This window comes from Equus asinus, chromosome 20, assembly GCF_041296235.1.
Source record: "Equus asinus isolate D_3611 breed Donkey chromosome 20, EquAss-T2T_v2, whole genome shotgun sequence".
NCBI lineage: Eukaryota > Metazoa > Chordata > Mammalia > Perissodactyla > Equidae > Equus > Equus asinus.
This window is the reverse complement of record NC_091809.1, coordinates 74,729,077-74,747,203: the sequence shown is the minus strand read 5'-3', so window position 1 is coordinate 74,747,203 and position 18,127 is coordinate 74,729,077. Positions and strand designations below refer to the sequence as shown.

The window sequence follows — 18,127 nt, the reverse complement described above, 5'->3', positions numbered from 1 at the left end:
TCTGAAGTGACTTCATTTAACAACCACCACAACAAAGGAATATGAGTTAGGAAATTCCCAAGGCAGTTGGGCTTACCATATTAACATTCACTGAGGGCCACGGGTCCCTTTGACTCGCTCTGACCCTGGTAAGCAACAGCTGGTGCACTTTATTCCACCTAATATCCTCCAGCATTATCAAATGCCTCAGGCATAGAAATACTATCCAAGCAAAATCTCAGCAGGCAAAACTGTATCTTGTAAGGGTCTTTCTAATCAACAAGGCCCTTACAATGAGATTTTATTCACCACCTCTATTTCACTGCCTCAGTACAGGCCCTGGTTAGCCCCTTATCATTTTTTATGGCAGTGATTCTCAAAATAGGGTCCAGGAGCAGCAGCTCCTGAAAACTTGTTAAGAATGCAAATTCTTGTTCCTCATTTCAGACCTACTGAATCCAAAACCCTGATAGTAAAGCTCAGCAATCTGTGTTTTAACAAGGCTTCCAGGTAATTCTGACGCACACTAAAGTTTGAGAATGTTGTAAAAAGTCTGCTGAAGTGTCTCCTTGCTTCTACTCTTGCTCATCTCTAATATGTTCCCCATACTGCCACCAGATCAATTTTCCTAAAATCTGAATCTGACCATGTCAAACTCCACTCCTTCCCTCACCGTCTCCCGTCCTGTGTAAAACCCCTCAGTGACACAGGTGCTTCATCCCTCATCAAATAAAAATCTAACTTCTTAGATGGCAAACCAAGACTTTCACCATCTGGCCCCATCTGGCCTTTCCAAAGTCACTTCTCCCCACTCCCCCATGTGGACTCTGTGCTCAGGCCATGATGAATCTCCTGCTGTTCCATGAAAAGGCCATGCTCTTTGAGGAATCTGTGCTTTGCTCAAGCTGTTTGCTCTGCTCAGAATGACCTCCCTCACCCTGTCTGCTTGGCAAACTTTTCATCCTCTTAGATACTTCCCAAGCATCATCCCCTCTCCCAGGCCTCCTCTGGTTCCATCCCTTCCTCTCTGCTTCTCCTTTTATGCCTGCAAATAGAGTTGAGTCTACAGTACTTCTATTACTGCACAACTTTGATGAAAAAAATTGAATGGTAATGCTATACAGTAGTGTACTTACATAGCTCTCTCCCTTAGCAGACTGAGCTCTTCGGAGAAGTTGGGGGGGGGACACCTGGGTAAATTATGTCTATTTTATTTTTATATGCTTAACTGAGAATATATCAGGCATATATTAGGAATTCCAATTACTATTGATTTGAGTGAAAGAATCAATTGACTTTCGAACACCTACTGTCTACAGCACTGCAATGCTAGCAGCTTACACTTTTATCCCTATTTTACAAAGGGAAAAACTGAGCCTCAGAGCTTAGAAGTTAAATAATTTTGCCAGCTAGTAAAAGGTAATGCTGATTCAAGTGCAGGTCTTTTAGACTCTAAAGCTGATGCTTCCTCAACCAAACCACAGTATTTTCCCAAATAAACTAAAGATTGAGTGACTATACACAGCCATATCTTCCTTGACATGTTTTCACATTTTCCTTATGTGTAGTTTCTACTACACGAAATAAAATAAAGACCTAGGTTATGACTGAGCTAACTTTATGAAGCCAAATATTGGATATATGAAGCCAAATATTTCTGGGTCTCAATTTCTTCATCTGCAAAAACATTTTGTTATATATTACCTATAATAGTCAGCTATTATTATTATTTAATATTAGTACAACAGCTTCTAGCCATAATAATCTATGATTATGAACTGGGTTCTTTGTGTTTGATTACGCTGTTTCGATAGCCTAGCTCAGTTCTGGGCACATCCACGATGCTCTTTAAAATTTATTTGATTGACTGTTTGCTATCACAGTTGTGTCAATTCTCATTGAAAATGTTTTGACTGAATAAGGGCATGAAGTTGAAGACAAGGTCTCTCTGCTCAATGAATATTTAAACAGTTGGAAACTGATTTTTTATCTTTATAACTACTTACAGACATTCTATTTTCCCAATTTTATCCTTGGTTGGTGCAGCTAAACCACCGCAACTGTTATTATCACTGTCAAAGTTGTTTTACTTCAGACCTTCAAGTTAATAAATGCTAAGGAAGAGTTTAATTAGCTGAAACCTAAATTGTCATTATTAATTTACTAGTTACATTACAATACCTTGTAAAACATTTATGCTGCAGTAAATGGACGACCCACTTTCCAATGTGGCATAGCTAATTTACTACACAACTAAATATTTAATTACTAATGTTAGTAAAGCTAAAGGTACTCAGCTAAAATTAAATTGCATTACTTATAACAAAATGCTTAACAGCATTACTTCAGATATTATAAAATCTTATCAAAGAAATAATGGAAGTTCAGGCATTTCTAAATATTTCTAAAACATTCTTAGAATAGCTTTAACAGGTAGATGGAATTACTGTAAATTAATCAGTAGATCTTTTAGGAAGGTCCAGTGGGGAAAGGCTAAAAGTTTTTACATTAAGACTATCTTCCGATGGGTATAGAGTATCTGTTTGGGATGATGACAAGTTCTGGAAATGGATAGTGGTGATGGTTTTACAACATTGTATATCTACTTAATGCCACCAATTGTAAACTTAAAAGTGGTTAAAATGGTAAATTTTATGTTATATATATTTTATCACAAGAAAAATAGACTATACTGAGGTTTGCTTATTGTCTCACTCATCTACTACATAATGTATTCCTTGAGTACTGAAAAGGCCATGTTCACCATCACATCCCCGCTTCCCAGAATATTGTAAGGCACCTATCAAATGAATAAATTTATGGATTGTTGAGGGGTTTTCTCTGCCAATTACTGGAAGTGAATATCTAGTTTCTTTAAAGAAAACAGGCCTATTTGAGAAAGACATGCTATTTGCTCAAGGAGTGATGAAATTGTGTAAATTATAATAAGGTATGATATGGAAAAAGAGGCAATATACATTCTAGAACATAGAATGTTAATTAAAAATGCAAAAGTAAGCCATCTTCTGACATCTGAATGTTTTCACATCCATTGAACAGTCCCTAAGAGCACATAAACACATGGAAGTATCTACATCACTGAGCCACAAATAGTGATGATGGATACTGATTCCTTTCCAAAAGCAGAGCTGGTGCTTTGGGAAGACAGAAGTTCATTATACTAATTAGAGGCCCTTGCCCTACCTCCTCAAAGGATGTTCTCTTGGGTAGATATCAAGGCAGACACTTTTGGGTAGATGCTTTTCAAATTAATGACTCAACAACCAAATGGCAGTAATCCTAGCATCTCTGGTGAGATCAACTGCTTAAATCAGGGCTGCAGATCAGAGTCACCTTCCAAAAGCACTGCTCAGTAAAGCTTGGGATTGTAGTATTGGGGCAGAGGCTTGCTTGCCCATCCATGCTGATTCACAGGGCACATGATTATGAAGCAGTTCAAAGTAGTCCTATTGTAAGTCAAAATTGGAGTCAGAGTATGAGATAGAAGTATTGACCACTCACTCAAGAGGTTCCACAGAACTGTACTCACCCCAAAATCTCTTGCCTTAAATGACCTGTCTCATTGTAGTTATTGAAAAGCACTTAGATAATGTCTGTTCTATCACAAATATTTCCTCATTCAGTCCTCATAACAATGCTATGAGAGAGGTACTATTCTTCTCACTCTATAGATGAGGAAACTGAAGCACAGAAAGTCTAAGTAACTTGCTCAAAGTCCCACAGCTAGGAAGTGGCAGTGCCAGGATTTGAATCCAGGAAGCCTGGATTCGGAAATCATATTCTTAAATACTCCACTCATTATCTTGATATATCTTAATAGAAATATTAAAAATAAGAAGATTTTCTTTAATTTAAGGCATTTTTTCCTAGAAGGACAATATGCATAGCCACATAATCAGACCAGGTATGTTTTATTCTAATCTTGGACAGAGGGGCTCTGTGAATGAGATATGCCAGGTGGTTTGCACTCAGGCATGACCCCACAGCTCTAGAATGCTAAGATTCAGCAAAAAAGCACAGAGGGTCTGGCAGGGCAGAAGAAATAAAAGTGCTTTTTATACGGCTAAAGCACATCTAAGAGTTGGCTTTAATTGTATATGTTTCTTCTTTTCCTAGTCTATACCTGAACTTCCACAGCATAGGCTCGACCATTTCTGCATCTTTCATAAATCCCAGCATAGCATTAGTAGTAGTAGTGTGTAAGTAAGTCTTTGTTCAATAGCAAAGGGCAAATAAGTCTCGAATTGTTAATTGGCTTAAAAGGCCACAGATAGCTCATTTACTTGAATTTTATTTTCCTGGGGCTAGCCTGGGGTCAACCTGGAAACATGGAAAAAATATGACTGAAAGTGTTTAGGACAACTAGATAGGTGAATTGTAAGAAACTAGCAGACAAAAAGCATAAATTACTCTGAAATGTATTTAAATTTGTTTTCTAAAAGGCATAATGTAGTTCATGACTGCCAAAAAGCACCATTTCATTATGCTACATTTCATCCTGTTTTTCTCAAAATACTGGAGAAATGACTGATACTAAAATAAATTCTTACTTGTGTATCACATAAGCCATTTCCATAAAGCTCTTGCAAATTCTGGAGATATGCAAGGGGGAAAAACAACTTTAATAAAATAATGGATCGTATTTGAATTAAACATGATATTCAAAATGTTACACTTGGGGAGTTAACAGAATGTTATACGCCAGGAGAGCAAGAGACAAAAACATCCTATAACATCCTATACCCTCCATAAATTAAATCTGAGAACATTAAAAATGGTGATGACAATGAAAAGGATTATTTATGGAATGAAAACAGAAAACAGAAACAGATTAGTGAAGATATTTGCCTCTAAAAAATCTCAAAACTATGCATCCTAGAGCAGAGGTAATAAAGATGGTTATTTCTAAGAAATAGATCCAAAGTACTCCATTCAACTCACAGCAGGAACATCCAAAGTAGCAATTAATGCAACCACTAGTGCGGAATTGTTTTCCAAACGCCATCCTGTTGAATGATTTTCTTTTTTAATGGAAACAGAGCTCACAAGTCACAGTGAATTTGGATCAATTATTTACTGAAAAATATCATCATAGGTTATTAATACCACCATGCAATAAGAAGAATACAACCAATAATACTTTTGGTGAAACGGAAGGAACCTATCAGCTGCAGTTTATTGCAGACTATAAGTATAGTGCTTGAAACTCCTTGATATTTGATCAGGGGAAATAAATGTAATGGCATCCATCTCAATGGTGAATGGTGTGTGGAGCCACTAAAGCTCCTGCCAGAAGAAAGGAAAGACTGGTATTCCAAAGATCTGAGTTCAAGTCCCAAAAGTCTGCAAACAACTAACATTGAGCAAGAACCTTCCCAAACCTCATGTTTCCAGGGATCTCAGTTTGGTCATTTGAAAAATACAGAAAATAACGCAGCACCAGGGTTAAGAATGTGGGCTCAGATCCAGGTTGCCTGGGTCCAAATCCTGGCTCTAGAACATGCTAATTGTGTCTCTCTGGGCACATTAATCAACCTTTCTGTGACTCATCTATAAAAATGTGGATATAACAGTATTTAGCCCATAGAGTCATCATGAGGATTAGCTAAGTTAGAACATATAAAATCTTAGAAAAATGGTTGGCCCATTGTAAGGACTCAATAAGTGTTCATTAAAGTTAGTATTACCTTTTATGAAAGAAAAATTCTTTCTAGTTCTGAAATTCAATGTAACATTGCATGGAGCTCTTCCTCTCCCTTTTTTCCCAGACCGGAATAAAAGCTACAAAGGTAACGTGATGCATTCACTCACCAGCTGGGAGATGAGAACCTCGAGTCACTCAGCACACATCACTTCACTTCAAACGAGAAGTAACGTGCCTTGACTGACATTCACCAAACATAGAGAATCACTCTCTCTTAAAAATTGCATGGTGTATTTTGAGGGAGGGGAGGTGTGGGAAAGGTAGCAGGTGGGGGGAAGATTTTTTCTAAGAATGATCTAGTATTTATTTGTTAAAAAGGAAACAAAATGGTAGAATTCCCTCATAGCTAGCGTACTGACAATTTTCACTTGTTAAGATGTTTCCTTCAGTAATTTTTCCCCTCTAACCAGTGACAGAGATATAATTACACATCTCCCACTCTATAAAACCAGGATGGGAGGGCAAGTCCATTCTGAAGCCCAAGGGAGTAGTAGAGTAAGAGGAACCATTAATGATGAAGTTATCAAAAGCCGCTTTGCATCCTTTCTGGAACTAGGCAGAGTATTAAAATGAAGGGAAGGGAAAAAGGAGAGAGAGAAGGAGGGAGGAAGAAAGGAAAGAAGGAAGAAAATATTAAGTGTTTTATGATGGGCCAGATACTTTACATACAGTTTTTAATTGAATCAAAAAGCCATGCAAGAATGGTTATCACCATTTTTAATACACAAGAACACTAATAACTAAGGAGCAAATAAGTCAATTATTTGCTCAAGGTCACCCAACCAGTAAGATGTTGAGTCAAATTTGAACTCGCATCTGTGGTCTTTCACTGCCATACTGTTGCTCTTCAGTGTGCTGACAAGAAGATTCACAAAATATATGAAGGAAAAGGGTCAATAAAGGTGACAAACAACCTATTCAAGGAGCTTAGAGAACAATTACAGGAAAATAAATCCTAGACCAGAATGGACTTCAGAGGAGAAAGAAAAATATTTATTTTTCTTATGGTCTTATACCTTCCCAAGCACCGCTTCACTCTGACTCCCTCGACTCCAACACACTGTTTCCTCTCCCACAGCACATTAGTTTCCACTCTTCCTGTGCTAACAAATCACAAAAATATCTCACATCAAATGATATAATTCGATACTGCTATGGGAGTGAACACCATGGACATTGACTTCCTACCTCAGACAGTGTTCATTTCATCATACCTTTCTGCAAACTCTGGTGAAAAATCAGAAGCCCTCTCATAGTAAAAACTTTCTCCCACAGTTAATATTGAAGAACTGTGGAGTGGATGGTATGGGAAGCAAATCGGTTCTGTTTATAAATCCTAGGGACCTAGAGTAACAAGTAGATGTAGAAGAGAAGAATAGTATTTGATGAGTTTTATTTTATTTTCTTATTTTATCAAATTTGCTGACTGGATAGTTAATATTCACTTCTCTTGCTGTGCTGAGATCATAGAATATGAAGACAAACACAATGATCTCCAAAAGTGGCTCATTCCTTCTCTTTACCTTCTACTTCTTCCCAGTTTTCTTGTTATATTACCAAATTTAATAGCCCCTCCTACCTCCTTCACAAGAGCAGATGATGTTAACCCTGCAGAAGCTGTATGTTTATTAGAACTTACATGCATTGGCTACAAAAGAACACTCAACTGGTTACATATTTCTCCCTAGCAATGATACCCTGACTCTGGGCATTAGAAAATCACTCCTCATTGGACATCACCATATATGGCCATCATGGCGTCATGATGTATTAGTCTGCTTGGGCCGCCAAAACAAAATACCGTAGATTGGGTGGCTTAAACAACAGAAATTTATGTCCTCACAGTTCTAGAGGATGAGAAGTCCAAGATCAAAGTTTTGGCAGAGCTCTGTTTCCGGTGAGAGCTGTCTTCCTGGCTTCCAGATGGCTACCTTCTTGCTTGTTCTCACACGGCAGAGAGAGACCTCTCTTCCTCCTCTTTTAAAAAGGCCACCAATCTTATCAGATTAGGATCTCACTATTATGATCTCATTTAACCTCAATTACCATCTAAAAGCCCTATCTCTACATGTCCATGTACAATCACCTTGGGGGTCAGGACTTCAGTATATGAATTAGGAGGGGGATACAATTCAGTCCAGCGCAGGTGGGGTGGGAATTCTCTACACAACTGGAATTTTCAGTTTGAGGAAGTATAAGAAATAAACATTTCACACTCAAACATAAGCCTTTAATCTTTTGGTATGTGAAACAAAGGAGCTGAAAATTTTACAGTTTGACATATCATCATTGGTGGTTGAAAAGAACTCTAGTATTCTGCTGGTTACTGTTTGTTTCACTTCAGTCTTCATAGCACAGAGAGTGGAAAAGGAAGGGAACTAGAGCCTCCAGCCCCAGTGCTATAATATGCCTCACATTCCTTCTTTCTTCAAAGAAAAAAGGCAGCAAAGAAAGAAAAGCCTCTGAGTGTCTCTTACCTTGCTCCCACTTTGAAAATAGGTATATTCTCCATTATTTTCTTCTTACTAATGGTTAAACACATTCCAGGTCTTCTGTATATTTTCATTTGACATCAATTTTCTCAGTTCTTCCTAGTGCTAGGCATTGTGCTAGGTGGTGGGAGCACAAGATGAATGAGATCAAATCCTTTCCTTTAAGGACTCTGCAGTCTTATAGTGAATCAGAATTAGAATCAAAGAATGCAAGAATTGGAAGGAATCTGGTTGCAGATAAAGAACTCAAGCCCAGAGAGATTAATCAACTTAGCCAAGTGGCACAGGTGGTTGGGACAGAACCAGTTAACACACAGGCCTACTGACCCCTAATCCAGTCTTTATTGCTATACAGCTCAGAGTCCTCCAGCCAAGTCAGTCATTCAACCATGGTTTATTTAGGCCTACTATGTGCTACGTGTCCTAACTGAAAGGGACAGAATTTATAATAGTTTAATAATTTAATAACTTATTTGGGGGAATTAAGACTACCTTAAATAAAATTATTAGTGAATACTCAAGGCATTATTTAAAGTGAGAGAGTTTCTCTGGGGCTGGCCCCGTGGCCTAGTGGTTAAGTTCGCAGGCTCCGCTGCAGGCGGCCCAGTGTTTCGTTGGTTCGAATCCTGGGCGCAGACATGGCACTGCTCATCAAACCACGCTGAGGCAGCATCCCACATGCCACAACTAGAAGGACCCACAACAAAGAATATACAACTATGTACCGGGGGGCTCTGGGGAGAAAAAGGAAAAAAATAAAATAAAAAAATAAATAAAGTGAGATACTTTATTAACCTCATAAATATAATAATATGCAAATAAGATGTATACCTTATCTGATTATCAAATTTATCTCTATAATCATGATCATAGTTGAGCTAATCTTGCGGGATGGGAGAATATTCCCTTCCATCCTCATCACTGAGTGTAATACCACTCAGTGATACCAGGTAGAAAAAGACCATTCTAAAGATACATTGAAGACAAAACAAAAAATAAAACCATTTTGCAACTAAATTTCTGTAAACTGGACTGAAGGTAGACTATCTGGATATCTGGCTCCTGGAGGACCCTTCCCAATGAGAAATCAGGTCTTATTTCTAGCCACATCGTTACTCAACAGAGATGAAGCACAGGTAGATGAGAAGAAGATGACTCTTGTGTTAGTCTATCCCTTCTCGACATCACTGCCTCACCCAACCCAAAAAAGGTTTAAAGAACACATGGTCTAGGTGGTTAGGGTGATAGGTTCTGGATTCAGCCAGATCTGGCCCTGAGTGTTGGCTCCACTACTTATGATCTTAGGCAAAGTCTGTAACATCTTATACATCAGTTCATTTGTCTATAAAATGAGGGCTAATAACAGGATTACCTTAGAAGGTTGTAGTAAAGATTAAATGAGTTGATATGTGCAAAGCACATCTCGTAGTGCTTGAATAAACTGCTCACTAAATAGGCTTAGTAACAACAATTTTATAGTGGTTTTGTGACCTGCTATCTTCCTCTTCAGTCACTCTCCCCCACCTTCATTTTAGCCATTTCTAATTCTCTCCTCTCCCTCCCTGTCCTGCTAACAGCTGGGCCTTGTGCTTTGCCAGAATGGGCAGCAGTGTTGGGACCTCAGAAGAGGTGCTACTGTCCATTTTGCTACTTGATTTAACCTGCCAGGTGTCAGGGGAGAACTTCAGGGCTGCATTCAGCATGGACAAACACCTATCCTCTCTGTCACCACAGCTAGACAGACACTGGCGCTGAGTCATGCTGCTGCTCACGACCGATGAGCTCTCAGACTCAGAAGGCTCTAAGAAAGGGACCCGAGAGGACAAAGTGTCCATCCTTCTCTCCAGGTCAAGCTACTCTTCAATCTGCCATGAGCCAAAAATAGACATAGGGAGATTCTATCATTCACCGAGGATTAGAGAATCTTCGACATCAGGACGTTTCTTCTCATGCCTAAGCCAAATTTCAGATTTTGCATTTAAATTCACTTTTTAAATTTATCTTTCATAGGGAAAAATAAACTTGATATCTAGCTAATTATAAACATATTTCATATATACAGTATTCTATACAGCATATATTATGTAATATACACTATAATATATAGTAATTATATATTATGTATATTACATATTTATGCAGTATATATTATACATTATGTATATATTATGTACATATGTATTACAGTATATATTATGTAATATCTAATATAAAATAGAATTTATATTAAGTAATATACAGTATATATTATGTAATATATGGTACTCTGTGTGTGTGTATACACACATCCATATATACATACATACATAGTATTCTTTACTGGTTAAGAGCTTGAGCTCTAGAATCAGACATGGTGCCTAATATCAGCCACCTACTGGTGATGTGTTTTTGCTCTAAAAACTAATAATAACAGTAATGATCTCTCTAGATCCTGTATTAGCACAGTTCTTGGCTCATATAAGGAATTCAATAAAAGTTAACTATCATTATTGTTGTTTAGACAAATAAATATATAGTGAGAGGCCAGGAGGCCTCTTACACTTTCTCTTCTGCAATCTAAACGGCTCCAGTTCGATCATGGCTTTTAATCCATTTCTTCTATAACCTTTATTTTCATTTTCCTTCTATTCGTTTACCTTCCTAAATCTAGAACAGGACATAAAATGTCGGTGGAGTTTGATCAGCACAGGACAAAATGTATGCTATATTTTAGGATTATCTATTCTATTTCCCTATGTAAACTATTATTATGATTTGCAAAGAAATAAAAGTGATTTGATAGCAAGCATAACCTTTAAATACTTTATTTATACTAACTCATTTAATCCTTAAAATAAATCCATTCATTATTCATTTTTGCAGCTATGCTATAGTTCATTGATTCTAAAAATAATTTTTTTCACATTTTAACACCTCTGAAATCAAGAAGCATCTTGCAATTGGTGATGTATTATAGTTCTATTGACAATTTTTTTTTTCTTAGTAATATAAGAAATAATAGTGCCTTTTACAATTGATGACAACCTGGAGTCAATGAAATAAGGTATGAGAGACAACCACATTCTAGGCATTCTTTTAGGCCCTAGATATATGGTGAAAAGGATTGAACAGTCCTTCATTACAGAGAATCCACATTGTAATGGGGAATACAGAGAAATAAAGATGATTACAACTGACGTACAAGCTGTTGTAGGAGCTGATGCAAGACCCACCCTGGGCTTCTAGGGGCCAGAGAAACTTTCCTAGTGATAATGATGTCACCTAAGGTTGAAGTGCAGTTATGGAGAGATACAGCTGGGTTGTGGTTTACTAGTCAGCCAAACAGGATAAACAAAATCCTAGAAACTAGAAAAACCCTGGAACATTCAGGGATTTGAAAGTAGTTCAGAATGCTAGAGTTAGAGTGTCCATGGAAGAGGGACAAAATGTGATGGCAGAGAGGAAAGCAGAGGCCATATCATCACGGGCCTTGTACACCATGTTAAACGGTTTGGACTATATCCTGAGGACATTGGGGTTCTACTGAAGCACAGGTGTTACTCCCATTTGACAAATGAGAAAACTGAGGCCTAGAGAAGAAAAATGAACGGCTTCAGGCTAAATTGCAAAAAGCTGGATTAATTTAATTCCTTCTAAGTCCTCACCTCATGCCCGATGCTCTTTATGATATAGCAGGATCACCCAGGACATTATTCTCTCCTATTGGCCATACTGCCAGCAAATGCATTACTAGATTATCCTTCATTTTAGTTTCTGTTGAATTAATGTGTTTGATTTCCATGAGGAGGAGGGTAGAACCAGCATGTTAGTTCTTAAGGAATTCTCCAAGGTGAATACAGCCTAATGTTGGGATATTTGCGCTCAGTTATATCTCTTGTAGGTTATACATCACTGCCAAGCTCACTCACAGTTGTGTCTATTGGATGATAGCTATTGATGCCAGTCTTTTCTAAATGTACCATGCATCCACTCTTTATGGTGTATGTTTAAAAGAAAATTAAGTATAAAAATTAAAACAAAAACAAATAAAAGAAGCAATGCTGACACAGGGGTAAAGGGTCACAACTTCAAGTGTTTTATACTCTTGCATAACATTATGTCGCCAGAAATTGCATTTCCATTTATCTTAAAGCTTCTTCAGTTGCCCTTTTAGAGTAATACAATCTAGAGATTGACTAAATTAAGCAATTTAAGTTGAAATGCGGCAAACAGGCATAAAAGTAAGACACTAACTTCTGAATTCATTACACAGGGTCAAAAAAAATAAAGAATAATTATCTGAATGGAGGTATTCTATTCCAGCCAGGCAGTCTTGATTTCACATTATTCCATTTAAAATAATTTTGTGCACAGAATTTGTTGGTATGCACAAACTGTCTTTTTAATGAAAGAATAGCAGTGAGCCTTTGCTTTTCTTTTTTAGAAGAATGACAATGTGAATCACCTAACATCTCTGATTTACTCTAAAAGAGAGTGCATCTACAACTGCCAATCATTTAGGTCCTTTTTGATGAAAGACATCGTTGGTTTCTACAGGATAAGCAATGAGTCCAAATGCCAGTGTTTAGGTTATGATGATATGACAACTACTAGCTATTTAAAAGGAATAATAGGTGTCAAGACAATAGCTTCCTACACTAAAGAGGACAGAGAGTGTAAAGTCTTTAATAAGAGGACAGACAACTGTCTATTCAAGAAAGTTTAGGTGTAGTCTTATCTCCAATAAGGGGGTTGAGTCACACGATCAGTAACTTTGATTCTGTAAACCTCATGACTTTGGAGTTCTAATATCAAAAGAGGGGGACAAGATAAGGAATGGTTAAGCTTATTCAGAAAAGACAGGTGAATGATAGGTGAATGGAAGAGAACACTAGAGACTCAAGGAGTCATTTTTGAAATAGCATGGGCAAACTTGGGTTCAAATCCCAGCACTGATATTTACTACTAACTCTGTGACCTTGGGCTAGCTACTCTTCTCTCTAGGACTGAAGAAAAGCAATTTCTACCTTGTAGGAATGCTGTGAGGATTAAATGAAATGCTATGCATGAAGCAGCTGATGCATAATGTGTGTGAACAGGGACTATGGTTATTATTATTGTTGTGATTATTATTATTATTATTATTACATTCCATGCTGCTATTTAATTCTACTGGCATTCGATGAGGTAAAACAGTATACCACACAACCATGAATAAATCACACTGCATGCTTAGGGATGGCATTTAGGCCTGCACATTCCCAATTAGCTTTTCAATTAACCCCAGCCTTGAGGTATTCCTCAAGTATATTTACTTCCCAGACCATACCTGAATGCTAAAATAGGACTGATGGGCTATGATGGGTGCAGGTTGTTTTATTAGAGTAGGAGGAAATAGACTGTTACCTATTGCAAAAAGAAGCCAAAATTTATAGAGGATACTAAAACAAAATCACAATCACTGTCTATGATACAAATTTATACCCCCAAAAGCTGAAACATGCTCGGAATCTATCAATAGTTCTTTCACATTTAAGTATACTGATCATTTTCTAAATAAAACTTCATAATAATCTTACTTTATACGTCTTCCTCCATTTCATAATAAAGCGTGACAACATATAGTCAGCAGCACTTTATATCCCCTTGTTTGCAATTATATGATCTCTGATGTTATAATAATACTTTATATGAATTTATCCAGCTTGCAGTATCATTTGTTAACTGTCTTCTCAAAGTATATTACTGAACTTGTTAGATAAAATATGAATTCACATAGTTGGTTTTAAATAAGCCACATGATAAAATTAGATAGACAGAATAAACTACTTCCATTCACCAAGCATCAGCTGAGGGCCTTCATTGTTCAAGGCAGCACACCTTTCAATTTATTCCAGGAACTCTGTGACTATAAATTCCATGAAAAAAAAACAAAACAAGATGCTATTTTCATGTTAGTTATCATCAGTCAGTGTTCAAAATTAATTCCTCCTGGTTCCCCTGGTTAGCACAGGGACATGAGAGTTAAAAATTTCCCCTTTAGTCTTTAACACTCAGAGGGCAAAACTTCAGTTTTCTAATGTTGAATTCCTTACTCTCTGAGTAAAATAAATAAAGAATTTAAAATCCTTAACCCTACATCTGGTTTCCTCTTACTTGTTCTAAGCGTTAGTCATCACAGACATCAGAGGAGACATCAGAGGCCCATTACCAGCTTCTTCCCACACTCAAGGAGCAGAAGCCCGTGTTACTTCATTGGATTAACCTCCTTTTAGGTTCTAACACTGAATTTCATAGAGTTGCTGTTCTCCACTTTCAGGCCTAAGACTGGATTAAGTATCACTGGTAGATTCAACTTTTCTGTGCACACTAATTTGGCATAAGGCATTGTGTCCCAGGGGCTTTCAGAGCCATTTGTGGTCCTGACACTCCTCTCATCCATACAACCTATAATTTTCATAGGAATAAGGCACTTTTTCAAAACATTTGCTCCAATAAAAGACCTACTTGCAAGTCTCTCTCCTTAAAAATTACTTGAGGAACGAACAAAACAAAACAAAGCAAACTCCACAAACCCAACTGTTCAATATATATGGTGCTGGCACATGATAATTAGGTTTACAATCTTTTTACCTGTGACATATAGAATAGAAAAGGGATCAATTCCACCCCCTTGCCCGACCCCCCCCCCCACCCAAAGTGCCATTAAATAACAAGTCTGTCATCATTCTACAATCCTTAGATCTGGACATTCTAAAGGCTGCAACCCTAAAGTCAGAATGCCAATTTCTCTTTTCATGCTACAAACAATCATATCTTGGTTTATCACTGGATTCTTGTTCATTTTATCAACATTCCCACTCTAAAGGAACAAATAGTAAGTTAAAGTGAAGGAATCTTTGCAGTTGAGAGGAAGGACTGTGCCACAGGCCAGGAAAGCCAGCTCTGGGTCAATCTCACGAGTAGATTTAAGGCAGAAAGGACACTGGGCCAAAGATCCTATCCTCAAAGTAATATGGAAAAATCTCAGTTTCATAAAATGTTGTTGTCTTTGGAAGTTTCCCCGTCACCTATCAAATTAGATACTGATTTTCTAAACATGTCAGTTTGACCAGTGCCTCCAACAGCATAGGACAAATTAGAGATGCAAGGTTGTAATGCATCTTAGGACTTACAGGCCATTTTAATTTCTCAGAGAAAGATAACTTATGAAGTAAATCTACATAGAGGTTCTCTAGAAACAACTAGTCATGCTGAATAAAAGGAATACAAAGCCATTCTCTAAATGGAAATGACTATCTGATTATAAATATAATTCTTGCTCATTGTAAACACTTTTGAAAAGATGGCTTTGTTGATTTGAAAAGCTATCAAGCACCTCTGTGGAGTCTGGTCAATGTTACTGAGAGTCCCAAATATGTGCTCCTAGGACACACACCAGGACACAAGTACTGAGAAAGGCTCAGGGCTTTATAATGCCCCCTTCAGAATCAAAGATTGCAGTAATAAAAATAATGCAGTATAGCAACAAGTTTACTAGAGAGCTCCCTGAAGAAGAAAAATTTCAGCCGCTCAGTTGCTTTCACCCTGTGTCATTTATAGGAATATTAAGTCTCTGTACAGACACTCTATCAATTGATGATCTCACCAAATATTTTGAATAGCTAATGATCCTGCTTAACCCCCAACGCTCCCCTCCCAAGAAGCTAGGCTCTCAGTTACCCCTTCTGTGAGTGGCATGGACTACAACCACAGTGAGAGGCAGGTTCTCATCCCAAGCTAATAAAGACTGCGTCTGTACTCAGACTAGCAGTCCAGAGCAGGCAGTTGGCAAATCGGAAAGCTAATCTTCATCCCCACTCATTCCCTACCTTCTCTGATTTCGCCTTCCTGGCGTTGTGCACGAACCTGCGACCCAGCTTCTTGGCATACCAGATAGAGGCAAACATAGCGATGCCAGTGGAAGGAATTCACAATGAAGCTGCTGCACAATCAACTTCCCACCTCGGCTCAGAGACAAACAGAATCAGGCTGGAGCTGTCACTTGCAGGCTGTTGCTTTCTCAGTTCCTCATGCTGGTTAGCTGAGGGAGGGGGTGGGAGAAGGGAGAGGGTTGGGGGGGAAAAGGCAGTCCTGTTTGGCCGGTCTGCAGGTATATTTACATCCTGCCAGCAGGAGGTCTGGGTGAGGCGGGCGCTGTCTTCGTAGCCAGCTCACACACCACCAGTGGGCTAAGTATCTGTCTGCAGTTCTTCGGTACCGTCACCACCAAACTCCATGTGTGTCGGGAGGAAGGGAAGCCGCAGTCAACTCGTCCGGGAGGCGGCTCACCTCCCGCTCTAGGCTCCGGCGGTTGCACTCCTCTCTTGGCTTCCCTCTGTCTTGACAATACGTGCTGGAGGCAGTGGCCGCGTAAAGACAGATCCACATGCAGCCTCGCAGGTAAATCAGCCAATACAGAAGCTGCCAGGCACGGGGGAGAGGCAGGGCCATCGCGGACCTGGCCCTGTGGGCACAAACAGGTGTCTCTGGAGCCTGAATCCTACTCTGACCCTCCCAGAATATCGGGCTGTTGGGGGGGCTGGAAACAAAAGTGTTCCTCCCTTACACGCTCGTCAGTTTCTTTTGGTCCAAGGAAAGTCATATTTCTGCTAATTAGCCAGCCTTATCCACAGCTTGCAAGAGTAACACTTTATTTCTTTGGAAACTGGCCCGGGACAAAGGGCAAAGTGGGCAGAATGAAGTGTACTCCCAAATGCCTGCGTAAATGTCCTTAGTTTTCAAACTCATTGGTTCTATCTCTAAATTAACAGGAGCCTCTCTTAGAAGCACAGCTTCTGCATGAGGACTGGAGGATGGAGAGGGGCTTAAATCTACCTTTTAACTAGAATACAACAATCTACTACTTTTTATATTTTAAACCCCAGAGTTTTCTTGCAGTGATGTCCAGTGTTAAACTGACTGTTAATGTCACTTTTGAGAAGGTAGATTTATGGCGACTCTTAAACCACGCTCCTTTGAAGAATTTTCACATTTGATTCTACCACTAGGTACTTCCAACTTCAGTCATCTTATTAGAGTTTAGACTATTATGTGAGGCATTTTAAAGGTGAAGCCAATTTTAAAAGACAAGTGTTTCCTCCAATGAGATATAATGTTTAAGCCTTTATTCATCCTACTAGAGGACGAAAAATAAACTGCTCATCTTGGTACGGAATACCTTCCTTCCCGTGACATACAGAAGAGACTCAATCCAGTAAATGTTTTTCAGCTGATCTGACAGAAGTGCCCTAAAAGCACCTATGGACCAAAGAATGTCAACATACTTACAGATACTTGGAAAAGAACTCCCTTCTCTCACTGTAAGTCAGTTGAGGTCTACACCTAAAGAGGGTTGGGTCTTCAGTCAACTGAATGCCGGATTATAAAGTGTATTGGATATCCTTGTAGGCAACGAGGTAGAACAAGGCTGTGTGGGATAGGACAATGGTAGTCAGGACCCACTGCAGGTTACTCACTAAGGTAACCCTGGTGCTTGGAACAGTGCTTAGCAACAATGTATTCAATGTATGTTTGTTCAGTGAATGAATGATCTGGGTTCTAACCCTGGCTCTGCATCTCACTTGTTTTCTTGTTCTCTCTGAGCTTGATTTGCCTCAGCTGTAAATTAAAAACATTGGCAGGTGATTTTTAAGGCCCGTTCCTGCTCTATGAGTCTATGATTCTGATTATGGGTCTTCATGTGAGTGGTGAACAGAAATGTCTAATGCTCACCAGGGCCATAGGCTCCGGTAAAATGACTCAGTGTTCTGAAAGCCAACACTGGCACCCTTGGGGCAGCTCAGACCCCTCGATCTTCTTCTACCTAACTGCCTAACTGCCACCCAGGGTTTGGTTCTGCTACTAGCTGTTTCTTTTGTTCTGTGTTCTCACTTCCTACAAACTCTACTTT

The 18,127-nt window shown here is 38.7% G+C and overlaps 1 protein-coding gene across 20 annotated transcripts in view; it reads right to left on the bottom strand.

Moving 5' to 3' along the window:
- The window catches only part of DLG2 (discs large MAGUK scaffold protein 2), a 1,809,506-nt gene that overhangs the window by 814,177 nt on the left and 977,202 nt on the right, over positions 1 to 18,127 (bottom strand). Inside the window, exon 1 of one of the 20 annotated variants that reach the window (XM_044753771.2) lies at positions 16,047 to 16,516. The exons of 18 other annotated variants lie outside the window; for them this stretch is intronic. In XM_044753771.2, coding sequence (XP_044609706.1) covers positions 16,047 to 16,124 — 78 coding nt within the window. In that variant the 5' untranslated portion in view covers positions 16,125 to 16,516. Of the gene's footprint in view, positions 1 to 16,046; positions 16,517 to 18,127 lie in introns of those variants that run through there. One more of the 20 variants, XM_070490539.1, reaches the window with a different exon arrangement.